The 17026-nt window shown below is 26.2% G+C and overlaps 4 protein-coding genes across 10 annotated transcripts; 1 reads left to right on the top strand and 3 right to left on the bottom strand.

Annotated features, from left to right (window-relative positions):
- Window positions 1-301: 301 nt before the first annotated feature.
- Window positions 302-4553, bottom strand: LOC132911960 (uncharacterized). The gene is made up of 8 exons (XM_060969028.1): window positions 3725-4553; window positions 3276-3449; window positions 3051-3174; window positions 2727-2907; window positions 2430-2637; window positions 2191-2341; window positions 1973-2112; window positions 302-1829 (listed from the first exon to the last, which is right to left on the bottom strand). The coding sequence occupies exons 1-8, from the start codon at window positions 3842-3844 to the stop codon at window positions 1707-1709; spliced, it is 1221 nt and encodes a 406-aa protein (XP_060825011.1). The 5' UTR covers window positions 3845-4553; the 3' UTR covers window positions 302-1706.
- A 794-nt stretch (window positions 4554-5347) lies between these two features.
- On the bottom strand, window positions 5348-7847 carry LOC132912000 (ethanolamine kinase). Of its 4 annotated transcripts, none has more exons than XM_060969084.1 (7): window positions 7744-7847; window positions 7416-7554; window positions 6598-6735; window positions 6254-6519; window positions 5944-6170; window positions 5562-5784; window positions 5348-5441 (listed from the first exon to the last, which is right to left on the bottom strand). In XM_060969084.1, the coding sequence occupies exons 2-7, from the start codon at window positions 7539-7541 to the stop codon at window positions 5375-5377; spliced, it is 1047 nt and encodes a 348-aa protein (XP_060825067.1). In that variant the 5' UTR covers window positions 7542-7554; window positions 7744-7847; the 3' UTR covers window positions 5348-5374. The 4 variants fall into 4 exon arrangements, with proteins under 4 accessions (XP_060825067.1, XP_060825057.1, XP_060825074.1 ...); XM_060969074.1 differs by having other exon boundaries at window positions 7649-7839; XM_060969091.1 differs by having other exon boundaries at window positions 7767-7785.
- A 1257-nt stretch (window positions 7848-9104) lies between these two features.
- LOC132911615 (recQ-like DNA helicase Blm) lies at window positions 9105-15934 on the top strand. 3 transcript variants are annotated; one of them, XM_060968343.1, is made up of 14 exons: window positions 9105-9962; window positions 10167-10275; window positions 10352-10936; window positions 11015-11846; window positions 11921-12022; window positions 12110-12264; window positions 12384-12605; window positions 12687-13307; window positions 13382-13765; window positions 13844-13994; window positions 14072-14259; window positions 14361-14685; window positions 14783-14951; window positions 15647-15934. In XM_060968343.1, exons 1-14 carry the CDS (start codon window positions 9868-9870, stop codon window positions 15729-15731), a joined length of 4023 nt encoding a protein of 1340 aa, XP_060824326.1. In that variant the 5' UTR covers window positions 9105-9867; the 3' UTR covers window positions 15732-15934. The 3 variants fall into 3 exon arrangements, with proteins under 3 accessions (XP_060824326.1, XP_060824317.1, XP_060824336.1); XM_060968334.1 differs by having other exon boundaries at window positions 12107-12264; XM_060968353.1 differs by having other exon boundaries at window positions 9106-9962; window positions 10357-10936; window positions 12107-12264.
- Window positions 15935-15980: 46 nt separating this feature from the next.
- Window positions 15981-16987, bottom strand: LOC132911644 (succinate dehydrogenase assembly factor 2, mitochondrial-like). Of its 2 annotated transcripts, none has more exons than XM_060968411.1 (3): window positions 16832-16987; window positions 16597-16748; window positions 15981-16515 (listed from the first exon to the last, which is right to left on the bottom strand). In XM_060968411.1, exons 1-3 carry the CDS (start codon window positions 16862-16864, stop codon window positions 16245-16247), a joined length of 456 nt encoding a protein of 151 aa, XP_060824394.1. In that variant the 5' UTR covers window positions 16865-16987; the 3' UTR covers window positions 15981-16244. The 2 variants fall into 2 exon arrangements, with proteins under 2 accessions (XP_060824394.1, XP_060824384.1); XM_060968401.1 differs by having other exon boundaries at window positions 16597-16754; window positions 16832-16982.
- Between the last annotated feature and the right edge of the window lie 39 nt (window positions 16988-17026).

Genomic DNA, 17026 nt, shown 5'->3' with positions numbered 1-17026 from the left:
TGATAAAAAATTATTTATAGGACTTACAATCCTACCAGTTTATTTAAAATTGTACAATATACACACATCATCTTAGTTTTTAATTAGAAAACCGTAAAAACATTAACCTTCATAAATTAAAAAAAAAGAATCATTTATTGTATTATTTTTTGGTAAAATAGTTTATAAATGATTTGATATACTCTTCAACGTGCTTTTCTTGTACATTTTTGTATATAAAGAATTAAAAAGTTGAGATATGTCATAATTGTAGTGTGAATAATCCTGGAATATAAATATTGATAATAATTCAATTATACACTTTTATATTTTTCGTACAGCAACATTTTATTTTCATTAATCAATTTTTATATGTGATAAAGAGAATTTTTGACATTTTTTGGAGCATTTCTCACATTCTACAATTTGATCAGTAGAACATTCATATACAACTTTATAACTGTGCATTACATATCAAAAGAGTCACATAGGCTTTTGTACTAATTCATTTAATTGTTTCTAATTTGTAATTTGTTGCTTATCACATGATACTGTTAACTGGTACAAAAATTACAAACCTTAAAAAATCAATGATATAAATCTATAAAAAATTAACACAACAAGTGACTTTAAGCGAATTCAAAATATAAAAGTAAAGTAAAAATATCTATTGAAATCTTTATCATTATATGTTCGTACAAAAACATACGTAAACGAAATTCTTTATAAACATTTTTTTATCTGTATGTCTCACATACAATTTTTTAATATCAACATAGACATATATATATATATATTCTTCTAAGACTGTCTTCGTATACGTGTTTACAAAAACAATATATGTATATATATTATAACAAAAGTGTTTCTTTGAATCGCAGTACATTTTTATGCTACAATTTTTCTGTTAATAATTCGATTCATCAAAAGATAGACGTGTTAACAAATGCATTACAACATAATAAATAAAGAGGGAAATCTAAACTTTTTGAACGAACATCTTCGATTACTATTTAAATTTAGTTGAATCAAACGCAGTAATTTACAAACAGTTACCATAGAAAAATATTATTTAACAAAAAATTCTCTTACATGCAAAAAAAGTATCAAGAGCTGAATTAATGTAATAAAACATTATGTATGACATCAGTGCAATTTATAAGAGTAATATGAAGTTAATATAGCGTAACTTATAATCAATTATTCTACATCTAATAATAATGATGCATCGTAAAAATAATAACTATTATTGTAAAATTATTTCAATAGCTTAGTCACTAATTGATAAGTAAAAAACTTTCTTTGCCCTTTTTTTTCTTTCTAGTACGATTTTACTTTAGATATGGCATCGTAAATCTCACGTTGGATTGATTCTTGAAATCTAAATATCTTTTTCTCTTTTTTACGTCCTACGTTATACAATCAGTAACAAATATATAGCACATTTATATAACATAGCCTCAAGTATATGCAGGTATGAAAATCTTTTTCTTTTATGAACTCAATATACTAACAAAGCTAAGATTTGAAATAATATTTTATCTTAAAATATATTCAAAATATACGCGAAATATCAATAATTTCGTATATTTCTATGTTTATTCTGCCTTTGCTTACACCAAACTCTTGTAGCATTCATTGAAAGACAGTTATGAATAATAGGTACTTTATATTTATATTGAAGTTTTAACGTGAATTCATTCCCTTTCTTTGAAAATATTGCAAAGTCAGATTTGAGTAGAGAAACGAGGACGTGGCAAATCTCCAAATACTGTATCACCATGAACGCTTTTTGCTAAAGCTTTAATCGATGCTCGAATGTTATGTGGATCATGTGGATCTCTTGAGAGCTGAAATAGCATTTTATTGTTTTAAGTAAAAATATATTGTCTTGTAAGATACTTATACATATGCAAACGCATCAATAAATATTATAAAACTATCAATAGTTTTATTGCCAATAAGAATAGCTGTATATTATACATATTTATACCTGATCATCATCTTCATCTTGAACTGTTTTACGGACAAATGATGGAAAAGATGGAACACTAACTGGTAACGATTTGGCTAATGTAGGATGTCCACCTCTTTGTCCCCTTGGCATGTGAATACCTTCATCTTGTCCTGAATCTAAGTATAATATAAATAACATTATTTAAATTTTTTACATTGAAATTAAGATTTACATAAATTGGGAGTTAAACTAACCGTCTGTATCAGATCCTTCTTCTGAAGATTGAACTTGATCAGTATTAAGAGTGTCTTCCATTCCTTCCAAAGGAAATAAAGCTTCTGTGTCAAAACTAGTTGGTTCTTTAGTGTATATGTATATTCGATCTTTCTTATCTATGCTACCATTCTGAAAAAATGTTAAACAATTAATAAATTTTATAACTATAATTATTCATGGATATACAATAAAAGAAGTCACAAAATATAAAACATACAACAAGAAGATTAGGAGAATGTTTAGCACCAGTTTCATATTTAACATTAGAATTTGCAATAATTTTCGTCTCATTTGATACTACTTGTGATGTGTTTACTGTATTTGTTGTAGAGGTAGTTAAACTGGTTGTAAAACTGTCTGGAGTTGTAGGAGGAGTTTCTATGTTATTTGTTAATCTATTCATTTCTTCTCCTTTACAAATTAGCCTGAAACATATATGTATTTTTAAAAAATACGTATAAAACCTAAAAATATAACTTTAAAGTAAAAATATGATTATATTATAAAATGAAACCTTCTCAATAATCTATGTTCATTATGAGCTCTTTCACGAAACTGCTCTAACAATTGATATTGTTCAGATGTAAAAGCACGAATTTTATTTTCTATTTCTGTAGACTGTCTTTGAACAGCTTCTTCAAGCTGCTGTTGGAGACCACCCAAAGCCACTTGTACATTATTAGGTAACTGTGACACTGGACAGATGAATTAAAATATATGAAAAATATTTATATAGTTTGCATTTTATATATACACCAAAGAATAAAATATATCATTATTTGTTATTCTCTTAGGTATTTATTTGAATTATATTTAATTAATTAATATATCAATTTACCAGAGAATTTGGTAGGTTGTTGAAAATAATCAAGTTCATCCAAAGTATTATGAGCGATTACTATTCTAAACACTGGACTATAATCTGGATTAGACCTTAATTTGTTTATTTCTTCAGGTGAAGTCTGTAACAAAAAGAATACAAAGTATTTATATACTTGAATAACAAAAGAATATATGATATTTGTTTATATTCTTTAACAATTATAAATAATGTAATACTCACAACAATATCAGTATTAATAAGAACTAAAGCAGCACCATAATCTCTATGCACAGCATGAGTATATATTGAACAATTGTAACAACGGTGAATAACCCATGATCCTATATTTCTTATCTCTACCAAACCTGGTTGTTCCTTAGTAATACCTTCAAGTTCTGGTATTGATGCAAGGTTCTATTGGAAGCAGATAAATATTTTTAATGGGAGATTTATATTATTATAATGTACTATACTTAAATTGTCGACTTAAGAGATGTGTAAATATTATGACTTATTGTATAATTTTATCAGCTATTTACTGCAAATTTTTTCTTAAAATTTATTATTTCGTTTATATAGGAAAGTTTCTGAGACTAAAACATTCAATAATAATTGTTATTAGAATATGAATTCGTCTTGAAATTGAGTGTTTTGTAAAAATGTATAATAATTATTAGAAAAATTTTTACCTGCTGAAAGAAACCGTCGTTCTGTTCTTCAGGTGTCAATTCAATATCATTGATGTTGACCTGCAGTTCGGTGCCCCTGGACTTTATGGACACATTTAAACATTTGCATGCTATATGCATCTTACACAATCAGTATACAATGTTTTCTAAAAGAAACTTTAAAAACCAGCACACTGTTTCACTATGCCGGGACTCATATACACGTATACGGATCACTCGATAGTACTTTTCGTAATGTTCGAAATAAATCTTCAGGATATTCTCGTGACCACTTTCGACTTTTACAATTAAAACTAATCAAGACTTTCATAAATAATTACAACGAAACAATAGAAAATATAAAACGATAGTTTGACTTAAGGAATATATTGTTATAATACCACAAGTTTCGCGCTATTATTAAATTTCAAATATGTTGTTTTTGTTTAGTTAAAGACCTTGTTGAAAAGCTATTTACTTTCGAGAAAGGTAACTTAAGCACATTATCTATATTTTGGATGCGACGGATTAGTTTATTATCTGATTTGATCGGAGAGTTGATTTATATACTGTGACAGATTCACACATTCAAAGCCAAGTAAACGAATTATCGAAGCTCATGGCTCTGTCGAATACATGCACATGTATATGTATTTATGTTTGAGAGTTCGTTTTCACCATATAAAGAGGTAGTTTTGGATATTAATATCCCGAATTTTTGTATAACTGATACTGAAGGATTCTCCACACTCGGATTAAGTAGTTATCTCTACATTTCTTAGGTATAACACACGTATTTACAAGTATTTTTGAAAATGTTCGGAACCTCTACTAAAAATAAACACTGATTTATAGGTATGTGCAGATGCGTACGTGATCACCCCAGACTCCCAGACAAAAACACACTTGCTAGTCAATTGACTGACTTTACCATATGACATAGAATCTTGACAGTATAAGAGTGTAATGTCTATACATATATGTATATACACAGATACAGGTACAAGGTTATTTGAAATTACTTACACGATATATAAATTTTACTTTTCAATTAAATAATTCCTATTTCTTTTTATAATCGAGAATAGTACTAATGAAATAGACATTTATTTATTCAATGATATTATAAAATGCTGACAAGATATCTTTTGATTGAAACGAGTAACTAATGTAAATGTATTCGGGAGCTGAAGCAGTTTCGAGTTTTATTTTCAAAACATTCTATTTCCAATTTTATTTTCAAGTATAAAAAGGATAATAAAACAAAACACAGTGTGAACTAACAACTTGTTAACAACAAAGATGTAAATAAGGATATTAATCACTATGCAAAAATACTTATAAATGAATTATAAGGAATAACATGTTTTATTTTAAACAACTATTATATTTTGCATATAATATTTTTACATATATTACTTTACAAATATGTATATATATATATATTATTTTTTTTACTCCTTTTACTCTATATAATACTGTCAATTGTATAAATTTACAGTAGCATTATATATAAACTTATAATCATAAAATTTTCTTTGTTAAATCTTTGTTATGTAACGAATTAAAAGGGAATGTATCTACAGGAATGTTATTTACAAACAATAAAAATGTTGGAATGCTAGTTTCATAACAGTATAACAATAAAAATATAACAAATTAGTTTTAGTTTTATAATTTTGTCTTAAGATATTCTTCTTTCCATTTGAAATACTCGTTAAATCGTATTGCAGCATACCTATAAAGCATTATATAGGTAAAAATAATTTTTTTAAAAGTAGTATGATAAAAAGATGAGTTTAAAACAGAATATTTATTACATTGTGGATTTCAATAAAAATACTTCACATATACTTACTCTAAAAAGTCAAAGTCAATTGTTGAATGTTCACTTTGTATGAGACCCCAACAACCCCAAAAAAAGTGTGATAAAAGAACAAATTTATTTACTTGTAAATACAGTAAATTAATTTCATTTTCAGGTACACATTTTACATTGTTATATTCCTGAAGATATATATTTAACCACGCTTTCTGCAGTTGTTCTTCAGGATATAATGAATAATCAGGATTATCAACACCTAAAATTAAGTTGTATATAATTATAAGTTAATAAATTTTATTTTTATTATACATATATCTATTTTGTACTTTATAAATGAAGATATATCTTGATTATACAAATTATATTGTAAAAAATATCATTTGTAGTATTATATTTGAACATATACTTAAATTACCAGCAAATTCAGCAAAATGATTAGCTATATCATAAGCTTGATAGTTATATCCTGTATATTCAAAGTCAATAAACGTTACTGACATTTCCTTTTCATTATAAAGTACATTCCCTAGAAGTAAATCATTATGAGCAAACACTACTTCATTATTCAAATTTATCAGTTCCTTTTTCAGTGTTTCATATTCCTGTTTTAACACACCAAATGGCTTTATGAGCTTCTCAAACCTAAAGTGATAATAAATAATAATTATAATGCAAATACTACAAATAAATATAATTATATTTGAATTTATAATCTGGTACATTACCTTGTTTGTTTAGTAACATCTAAAAATTCTTTTGGCATAATTTCCATAAATTTTTCTAACTTCTTCCAAATACAAGCATTTTTGGGCATCTCAGTATCATCAGGTTTAAGTCTATGCATTTGAGCCATTCTCTTAGCAACTAATACATATATGTCAGAGTTTCTGACTGTTTCTATTGTAAGTATATTACCTTCAATGAACTGGTAAGCTAAACCATTATTGAATGTAGCATAAATGGAATGTGTAAAACCTGCTTTGTTTAATACCTGTTTAAATAATCAATTTATTCTTGATCATACATATGCATGTATTTTTACTTTTATCTTTTCTAATATTGCACTTACTCGAATATTTCTTGTTTCATCTTTTCGATCAATGAGCAGATCCGTCTTATGTCCATAAACTCTAACTAATACCATCTCATTGTAATGCTCAGAATACCATACTCCTATAAGTTTATTTGTGATTCCATCTGTAAATATCTGAAAATAAAATTTATCATAGTATTAAAATACATATTTCTATTTATCTTCCTGTAATAAAATATATATCAATTAATTAATATTTATCAAATTTAAATTCATTAGAATTAATATAATTCTTAATAACTAACAATGATTATAATGGAATGTTGACTTAGTAGTGAAGAAAAATCATAGATATATGAATAGATTTGATTATCAAGATGCAAAAGAATGAGAATATTTGGTAATACAGTGATACATCTTTGCCCTTAAATTACAAATCCAAGAAAAACACATTTATCAGTAGATAAGCTCATCATCACAAGATATGAATAAAATGATCTTAAATTTTATATCCTTTTTACATTATTACATTACTACATTATTATACACTATTATGTATTATTATAGCATCAATTTTAATAATTCTAAGTTTTTATTGCATTGAAAATTTGAAGATATAGTTATAACAAATATTAGTACTTACTGTAAATATTTAAATACAACTTGTATTTCATTAAAAAATTTACAGCAAACATGCTTTTGATACTATAATAAATCGAAAAAATGTGTATATAATATCAAACCTTTATAAAATATATGCACATATATATATATGTGTGTGTGTGTGTGTGTACGCATATGTGTATGTAAAAAAATACTATATAAGTTGCAATATATTTTATAAAATGTTTTACCTTAAAATGCAATTTATCCAAAGGCCATGTTGGTCTGATTTTCTTAATTATTTCTTTAGCACCATCAACAATTTCACTTTCATCAATTGTTATGTCAAGATGCTGCTCTTCGCATAATTGGTCCATAGCTATACCTTATCTGTAACACGTAAAGGACATTTCATTTGCGAAACAGCTTTTAAGGATTAAATTTTATATCATAAATAATTTACTGAAATATAGATCTTGTTTACGATTATAAGCTAGAAATAAATAGTACCTTAACACTAGTGATATCTATGATCTGTCAAAACATTGAAATATATGTATCACTTATAAAACGAGGTACAGCGTAGAATTATTCTGCTATACTAGAGACTGGAGCTGAGATGTTCATGTGAATTTCTACATAGCTACTACCAGCTACTGCCACTGCTACGTATACGATAATAATGACATAATAAACGATAGACTACGGTAATATAAGAACCTTGAATTCATTATGATTCTATTAGATTACGAAAATTATATTCATTTACCACATTAAATGACTTCGTACATTACATATGTATTTTTGCATAAAAATAAAAATTATAAAATACTATTTCACAAATATTGCTATTATAATTATTTTTAATCATACTGAATAATAAAATTATTACAGAACTTTGTTTGTTCATCTGGATCTCAAAATGTGTAGAAATTTCATATTTTCACATACATATAGGTTCTGATATAGAATATCTAGGATCTAGGTTTTCATATATAAGTATTTAATTTTATAATCTGCGCAAGTGTAATAATGTTTTACCCACGAACGTAGGAGTATAGTAAGACCGAGTATAGTAGTATAGAGTAGTATAGACCGAGTATAAACTTCTATTTTAGATGAAGATACTTTAGATACTTTGGGGCCGCATTAGCCATTGGTTTGAACATAAATGCGCAAAATTTCAAGAAATTTAAATTTCAATTTAGTTTGTTTACTATTATGAATGGTTAAAAATTAAAATATATAAGTAGGAAAACTGTTGTTGTTTTTATTTTGTATTTAATTTTACAGCTACGCAATGAATTCAGTAAGTTCTGCAATAATATTATCTTTTGTTGAGATTTATAAATAAATAAAACATTACTATTTAGAAGTAGAAATAATTAGAAGATTAAGATTAACAAATTTTGTAATAGTATATAACTTATCACCCTGAAAGTAGATATTGATCTCAGTTTTATAATGGATATTAAAAATTTTATTATAAAATGTTAAGACAATTATCTCAACACTGGTAATTCATTTTTTAATAAATTATACAACTCTTAATATCTATTGCATAAGAAGAGTATGGTGTATTATAAATAATTTTTATAACAAAATCTTTTTTATCAATTTTAATATATATTACAATTATTAATATTTAAATAAAATTGGCTTATTAAATATATATCACATACTCACTGACTCAATGATGTATGTTACTAACTTACTAACTCACTCTTACTTGATGAAAATAAGATTGCATTTGCACGACTATTTGACCATATAGGACTCATTAGGGATTATTAACCGAAAACAAAGATCTTATAATGTACTATTCGATATTTTATATTTTATTATTTGTTTACAAATTATTCTTCAAAAAACTATTAATATAGAGGTTCTATTACTATGTTTTACAAAATTTAAATTGCTTTAATAGGTGATAAATTTACTAAGATGTAATGTCAGTTTTAAACATGTTTTAAATTAATATTGAAATAGGAACTGCCACTATAAGAGATTTATAGAACTGCAAAGAATAAAAATTTATTGTGGAAAGTATATATATAAGAATTTCAAAGATAACGAACTATTGATTTAGAAAATATAAAGTTTAAGAATATTATCGTATTTAGTTTATCAAGCTATGTACAAGTATAATACATATTATAAAGCATTACAAATCATGTTATTTCAAACGTGAAAAATTTGTAGTTATTTATTCGGCTAACTTCAAATCAGTTTAAATCAAGTGATGCTTGTGATTAATTTCTGCCGCCTAAAATATAGAAAACACTACAGTTATGTGAAAAAGAACACGTAAAATTATAAATTATGAATGTTATTTAGTATGACGTAAATGTTATACATAAAATTAAAAGTCTTTTAACAAATGCTTTTAAATGTTTGATTAATTGTTTAATTTAATACTTTGAATTTATACACAATCTGTGTTTTTCCATGAGATTCATTATAATATTGTATTTCGCGTGCTGAAAAATATATGAAGTTAAGAAAGATGTATATTTTTAGAAATATTTCATTCATCTTTTGTGTTTGTTGCGTTTTATTTTTGTGTTCTTCCTTAATATCACATTCTATATATATAAGTAAATAATATAATAAATAAATATATCAAAAATTTTCGTTTACCGTGAAATTTGTACATACTTTCAAAATTTTATAATCTTTAATGCTCACTAAAGTTTCAAGAAAATGTCAAGAAAGGTTCCACTTAGTCAGAATGAAATACAACCTACATTCAAAGGATTTCTTGAACGTATGAAAAGTAAACGCGATGTACAATCCAGGTAAGAAAAATATTTATTCAAAGTAATCTACCAATAACATTTAATAAAAGTTTTTAAGATACAACCTAAGTTAGAACAAAGTATTACATAAGATATAACCTTTTTGTTCTATTTGTATATACCTTAAATGTATTAATTACATTTAAAATATATCTTACTACATATAAAATATGATAAATGTATAATGTTTTGTTCTATTTATAGCACTCCTAAGTCATCAAATACAAATGTAAAACCAGGTGATTTAGATACATCTATGGACTTCAATAATGAAAAATTAAAAACAAATGATAAAATGTCTATTATATCTCTTGTAAGAATATCTTTATTATATGTAAAATAGGTCATTTTATAATGTAATATAATTTTAATATAATTATGTATTTTAGAATAGCTCTGATGATTCAATGTATTATAATGTTATTAAGAGTACCACAAAAGCAAATGATAGCAATTTGAAAGATAATTATGCTGAAAGTTCTAAAGGAGAAAATTCATGTAGAAATGTAAAAATATCACAAATTAGACATAGTTACTTATCAGACAGCGAAGATGACATAGTGATAAAATCAACTTTAAGTTTAAATAGAAAAAAAAAAGTTCTTAATAGTAGTGAAGAACAAATATCAAATCAAAGTTTATTATCTATGAAGGAGGATAAACCACTTGATAATGTATTTTTGCATACAACTACTGAGAGCAGTAATATGCAAACAGAAACACGAGAAAAATATTTGATTGGAAGTAATAGTCCAAGAACTCCAAAAAAATGTTTAAACTTCAAGAAAAAAGAAAATATAATAATATCAGATTCAGATAGCAGCCCAAATTTTAAACAAAGTTTAAAAAGAACCCCTACAAAAGGATGGATAGGGCCAGATTTCAAATTAGATTTAAAACCTTTAGGCTTAGGAAAACAGTTGGATTCATGGATACAATCTACAAAAGGAAAACCAATAATGGCTTCAGTACCAGTAAATATCAATATAATTGTTATTGGTAATATTATTATTAATACATAATTAAAGTATATATAATGCAATTATTTTTAGATTACAAAAGATGAATTGGAAAATAGACATAAGCATTTAAAAGATTTTCAAATAGAAATTCTTAGTAAATTTTACACTGCATTAGACCAAATACCATTACCAGTGCTAGAAAAATTTCCACAGTTTAATGCGCGTTCATTTCAAGAATTAAAAATTTTATATCAACATGTTAAAGCAAAAATTCGTTTAGTTGAGACAAAGCTAGCACATATTAAAATTGATGAAAACAAAAAACTTGCCGATAAAGAATTATCTGATGTTACAAATAATTTTCCATTATCTAAAACATCTGAAACTTTAAATCAGCAGTCAGTTATAAGCATTTCAGATAATGATAGTTTTAGTGCATCTAATACTAACTTATTAGATGCAGAATCGAGTTGTATTGCGAAGACACAAACGACCTTGTCAACAGTAAAAGAATTCCCCCATTTCTTACAAAAAGAACCTGAATCACAAATAAAGGATCAAAAGAACGGTATTGATTTACAGAGTTCTGTAAAAATTAAATCAGATGATTCTCCAATTCAAGGAAAAAAAAGTACATTTGAATTGAAAAGGCCCATTAAAGCAACTGGTTCTGAACTTTCTAAACAAATAGGAGAAATATGGAAAAAGGAAGAAGGGTCCAGAGTTACTAATACTAAAACTATAGTTTCTAACTTGAATGCAAATACTAGTTTTGACAATACATATAATATAGAAAAAGTACAAATTAGTGAAAGTGCATGTCCTGAATGGAAAGAAAGAGAAAATTTTCAAATTCCTGAAAAACCAGGATGTGAAAATAAACCAGCTGATTGGAATGTAATAGATGTGCCATATATGAAAGGTAGATTTAATACATTATATTTATGTGTATATATGTATCAATTTAGTACATATATTATTATTTATTTATTACAGACAAAATTTCATTTTCTGAAGAGATAGTTGATTGTTTAACTCAAGAATTTAATCAATTTCCCACATTGAGTAAAGATTGCAATATAAAGTTGGATTTATCAGGTAAATTGGCATTACAAACTCATCTTTTATTTATTTACATTTTTATTATTGTACAATTCCTGTTTTAATTTGTCTTGTTTGAAGCAGGTGCTACACAAAATACTGATAATGAAAGTAAACAAGAACAGAAAAAAGATAAAATAAATTCGTCAATAGGTATTTTTACTGGAAGTTATAAGAATGATGGTGTTAGTGGTGAATTTGATGGATTAACATATCCGCATTCACGAGAAATGTTAAAGGTAAAATATTTTATTCTTTAATGTTATTTTAATTTGTGAAATTGAATTAATCAAAATGATAATATACATAAATTTAGCATTCTAAACTTTGTTGTATATCAAACATAATACTTTTTAAGGTTTTTCGACAAAAATTTGGATTATATTCATTCAGACCAAACCAATTGCAAGCAATTAATGCTGCAATTTTAGGGTTTGATTGTTTTGTGTTAATGCCAACTGGAGGAGGAAAATCACTATGCTATCAACTTCCAGCACTTTTGTTACCTGGAGTAACAATTGTAATTTCACCATTAAAAAGTCTCATTCTTGATCAAGTTCAAAAACTTACTTCTCTTGATGTAAATTTTCCAAATATTATTTTATATATATATACTTATATATTATTAGATACACATAATTTATTAACAAATTTTATATAGATTCCTGCTGCACATATGTCTGGTGGAATAACAGATAGTCAAGCAAGCGGAATATATAGAGAACTTTCAAAGAAAGAACCATCTCTTAAATTATTATATGTAACGCCAGAAAAAATTTCTGCATCTCAAAAATTTTGCAATCTTTTGACTACATTATATGAAAGGGGATTATTAGCAAGATTTGTCATTGATGAAGCACATTGTGTTAGTCAGTGGGGTCATGATTTTCGTCCTGATTATAAAAAATTAAATCGTCTCAGAGAAAATTATCCTAAAGTACCAGTGATTGCACTAACTGCAACAGCTACACCAAGAGTTAGAACCGATATATTACATCAATTAGGTCTTAGTGTACCTAAATGGTTTATGTCAAGTTTTAATAGACCTAATTTAAGATATAGCATAATTGCAAAAAAGGGAAAAAATTGTTCAGATGAAGTAATAGCTATGCTAAAAATGAAGTACAAGAATGAGTGTGGTATTGTTTACTGTTTATCTCGCAAAGATTGTGATGATTATGCGATGCAAATGAGAAAAAATGGCATTAAGGCACTGAGTTATCATGCTGGCCATACAGATAGTAATAGGACTGATATTCAAGGTCGATGGATTTCAGAAGAAGTATGAAAATACAAATAATTTCATAACTTTTTTTCTTATAATTATACAATTTATTAATTGCAAATAAATTCTAGATCAAAGTTGTATGTGCAACAATAGCATTTGGAATGGGGATTGATAAACCCAATGTACGATTTGTAATTCATGCAGCTCTTCCAAAATCTATTGAAGGTTACTATCAAGAAAGTGGACGCGCTGGACGTGATGGGGAAAATGCAGACTGTATATTATTTTATAATTATGCTGATATGCACAGAATTAGAAAAATGATCGAACTAGACAACCCAAATCCTACTGTAATAAAGACTCATATAGATAACTTATATAAAATGGTATCATTTTGTGAAAATAAGACAGATTGTCGCAGAGCACAACAACTCCATTACTTTGGAGAACTGTTTGATCGACAACAATGCATTGTAAACAAAGCCACATCATGTGACAATTGTAGATGTAAAGTAAGTACATTTAAAGCAATAAAGTGTATGTTAAATAAAACTTTTTAAATATTTTATAACTTATATAAAATTTTTTAGGATGATTTCACTATGTTAGATGCAACAGATGAAGCAAAGCATATTTTGAGAGCTGTACGTGAAATTAATCAATCAAGAAATTCTAATCTTACATTAGTACTTCTTACAGACATATTTAAAGGAAGTGATCTTAAAAAACTAAGGGAATCAGGTATGTAAAATTCAAATTTTTTATTGTATGTTACTTATTTATGTAATATGCAATATAGCTATCAAATATTTATGTAGGTCTTACTAAGAATCCTTTATACGGCCGTGGAAGATCATGGAATAGGCACGACATAGAACGTTTACTTCATTATATGGTACTCAAAGAATATTTACAAGAACAGATGTATATAAACAATGAAATTGCTTGTGCTTATCTAAAAATTGGACCAAATGCCAGTGAACTCATGACAAAAAAAGATACAAAGGTAGAATAACAAATGCACAGATTTACTTTATTTTACAAATCTTAATTCTTAAAAGTGAAATATAAGAATAGATTATTAAAATATAATGTTTCATAATATAGGTAATGCTTCCTATGAAATCATCCAATAATAGTACTACTGCTGTCGCAACAGTATCTACAGTTACGAAAAAGATTGACAAAGTACTTCTGGAACTGCAACAACGATGTTACAAAGAATTGATGGAAATAATAAAAGGAATTGCTGGAGCACTCGATATTTCAGCATCTTCGGTTATGAATATGATTGCAATTAGGGCAATGAGTCAAAATCTTCCGGACAGTGAAGAAGCTATGTTACGAATTCCACATGTAACTAAAGCAAATTTTGAAAAATATGGAAAAGCACTATTAGATATTACACAAAGATATGCTGCAGAGAAATATGGTAAAATGCTGTTATATTTAAATGATTTGAATATATAAATACAGTACCTTTACATAGTATAATAATTACTGAAATTAATAACTATGATTTTTAATAGTATTAATGAATGAAGAGAAAGAAGACAGTAATAACGACACTGACGATGATACTTGGTATAACGAAACTACTACTTCTACCGCTAAATCCAACATAGTCCGCGGTATAAAACGTAAAGGTAAAAATAGTTACCGAAATACAAATAAAAAGTACAAGCGGACAGCGTCAAAGTAAGAAATATATACATATATACGTATATATATAATGTCTGAAAGGGTTGGGATAAAATTTACGCTAACTTACTATAAACTTATCCGAAAATACTTCATTGAAGCGTTTAAAAATTTTTATTAATTGCTTTGGCGGTTATAATAAATGTTCGAAATGTCTTCCTTCAGCAAGAATGCTTCCATTCATCAAATTCTTTTGAATATTCCTGTTGTTGTACAAATGGTAGTAAATGCATTTTGGATATTTCCCCAAACTGATCTCTTATTTCTCTCATAAGTCAACTGTTTCGCTAGAGCCCGTAAATAATAATCCAGAGGAATTAAATCTGTTGACCTAGGAAGTCAACCGATCTAACGTTGAGAAAATTTGGTAATATATTCAAAATGCATTTACTACTGTTTCTACAATAGCAAAAATATTCGAAAGAATTCGACAAATGGAAGCCTGCGTTTTTACAATAGAAAAAAGATTGGAACATTTATTATAATTGCCAAAATAATTAATAAAAAATTTGGACTCTTACAACTCTTCAGTAAAGCTGAACTTTTTTTACCTACTTGACTTTATTAGCACGTAGTATAGATTCTGTCCCGACCTTTTCGGTCACCCTGTATATTAAATTTAATAAAATGATTATTACAATAATTTTAATATAAATTATGTTACTTTTTAATAATTCTTACTTTATTATTAGTTCGCGAAGAGGAAAAGCAACAACAAAAGTAAGAAATACAACCACATACTCAAATAAAGGCCCGGGACTTGTGAGTTTCAGTTAATATACTTGTTTTTTAATTGTATATTTGTATCTATAAGAGTGTAATGCTCTGTATAACTTAGGATACAATGTATCTGTAATACGAAGTTGGCATTTCTGCCATTTTATCTCAAAATAATGCAGCAGTATTATGTATGTTGTTTTTGTAAGGAATCTATAAAAGTCTTGTACAGAATTTTGTAATAAAATGTTTTATTTTTAATAGCGATTGACTTTAATTATGTATATTGAGTAATAAACTATTGAAAGATACTTTCCCAATTATTTATTGATGTAACAACTTACTTTTGTAGATATACATTATCTATCATTTATTTATAATTCTACATGTTATATTTTCCATAAATACAACATATTTATGTACAATTTTAAATAATTAAATAATGTTAAATAATTTTAATTAAATTGATAACTTTTATAAATAACTTTATTACTATAGTATAACTTTATTTTTTCATAAAGTTAAAATACAAATTTAGACTGTTAAATACTTTATAACTAAATATTATAATAATCATAGTTCAGGTTGCATTATTCTTGTCTGACGGTCTGCATTTTTGATATGTTTTTTTAACAAATCCATAACTTCATTGTCAAATTCAGGTGGAGTGGGCTTTGCACCTGTAGCCCAGTAAAATATGTCCCAATCGTTGGTTGGCAGATTGATAAGACAATCATACAAGTGTAATTGTTTATCATCAAAGCTAGATAAATATTTCTTAGCAAATGTACTTAAAATAAGACCATTTTCTAACATACCACGTTTACGAGATTGATATAATAGTCTGAAATATACAAAAATAAAATTATATTGAGAAATATAATGTTATATTTTAATACAAATAATATTTAATCTTTGATATTACCGAGCTTTTTTAACATCTTTATTCTCTTCACTACGTTTCTCATATAATGGTATGCCAAGTTTTTGGCTTTCTGGATGAATTACATCCTGAAAATCGTCCTTATAATGCGCACAAGTTGTTGAAATACATTTTACCAGAGATACTGGTTTAACCTTAAACTACATGTTACGAACATTTTAATTACACGATTTGATAATAATATAATTGTTGTTGACATATTATTATTTGTGCTTACTATTGGTATAAGAGATTTTACAAAAACATTCATTTTTGTTTCTTTATTTTTTATGTTCAAAATTTAGAATTTACAAAATTTATTACGTCGTTTTACGATCAGGTGTATATGTATAACTATATTTTCGTAATATCAGGCAATACATAAAATCAAGTGGTAGGTTAAATATGTTTCTGTGTTATCTATATTATTAAT

This window comes from Bombus pascuorum, chromosome 1 (assembly GCF_905332965.1).
Source record: "Bombus pascuorum chromosome 1, iyBomPasc1.1, whole genome shotgun sequence".
Classification (NCBI taxonomy): domain Eukaryota; kingdom Metazoa; phylum Arthropoda; class Insecta; order Hymenoptera; family Apidae; genus Bombus; species Bombus pascuorum.
This window is presented reverse-complemented; position numbering and strand designations above follow the sequence as displayed.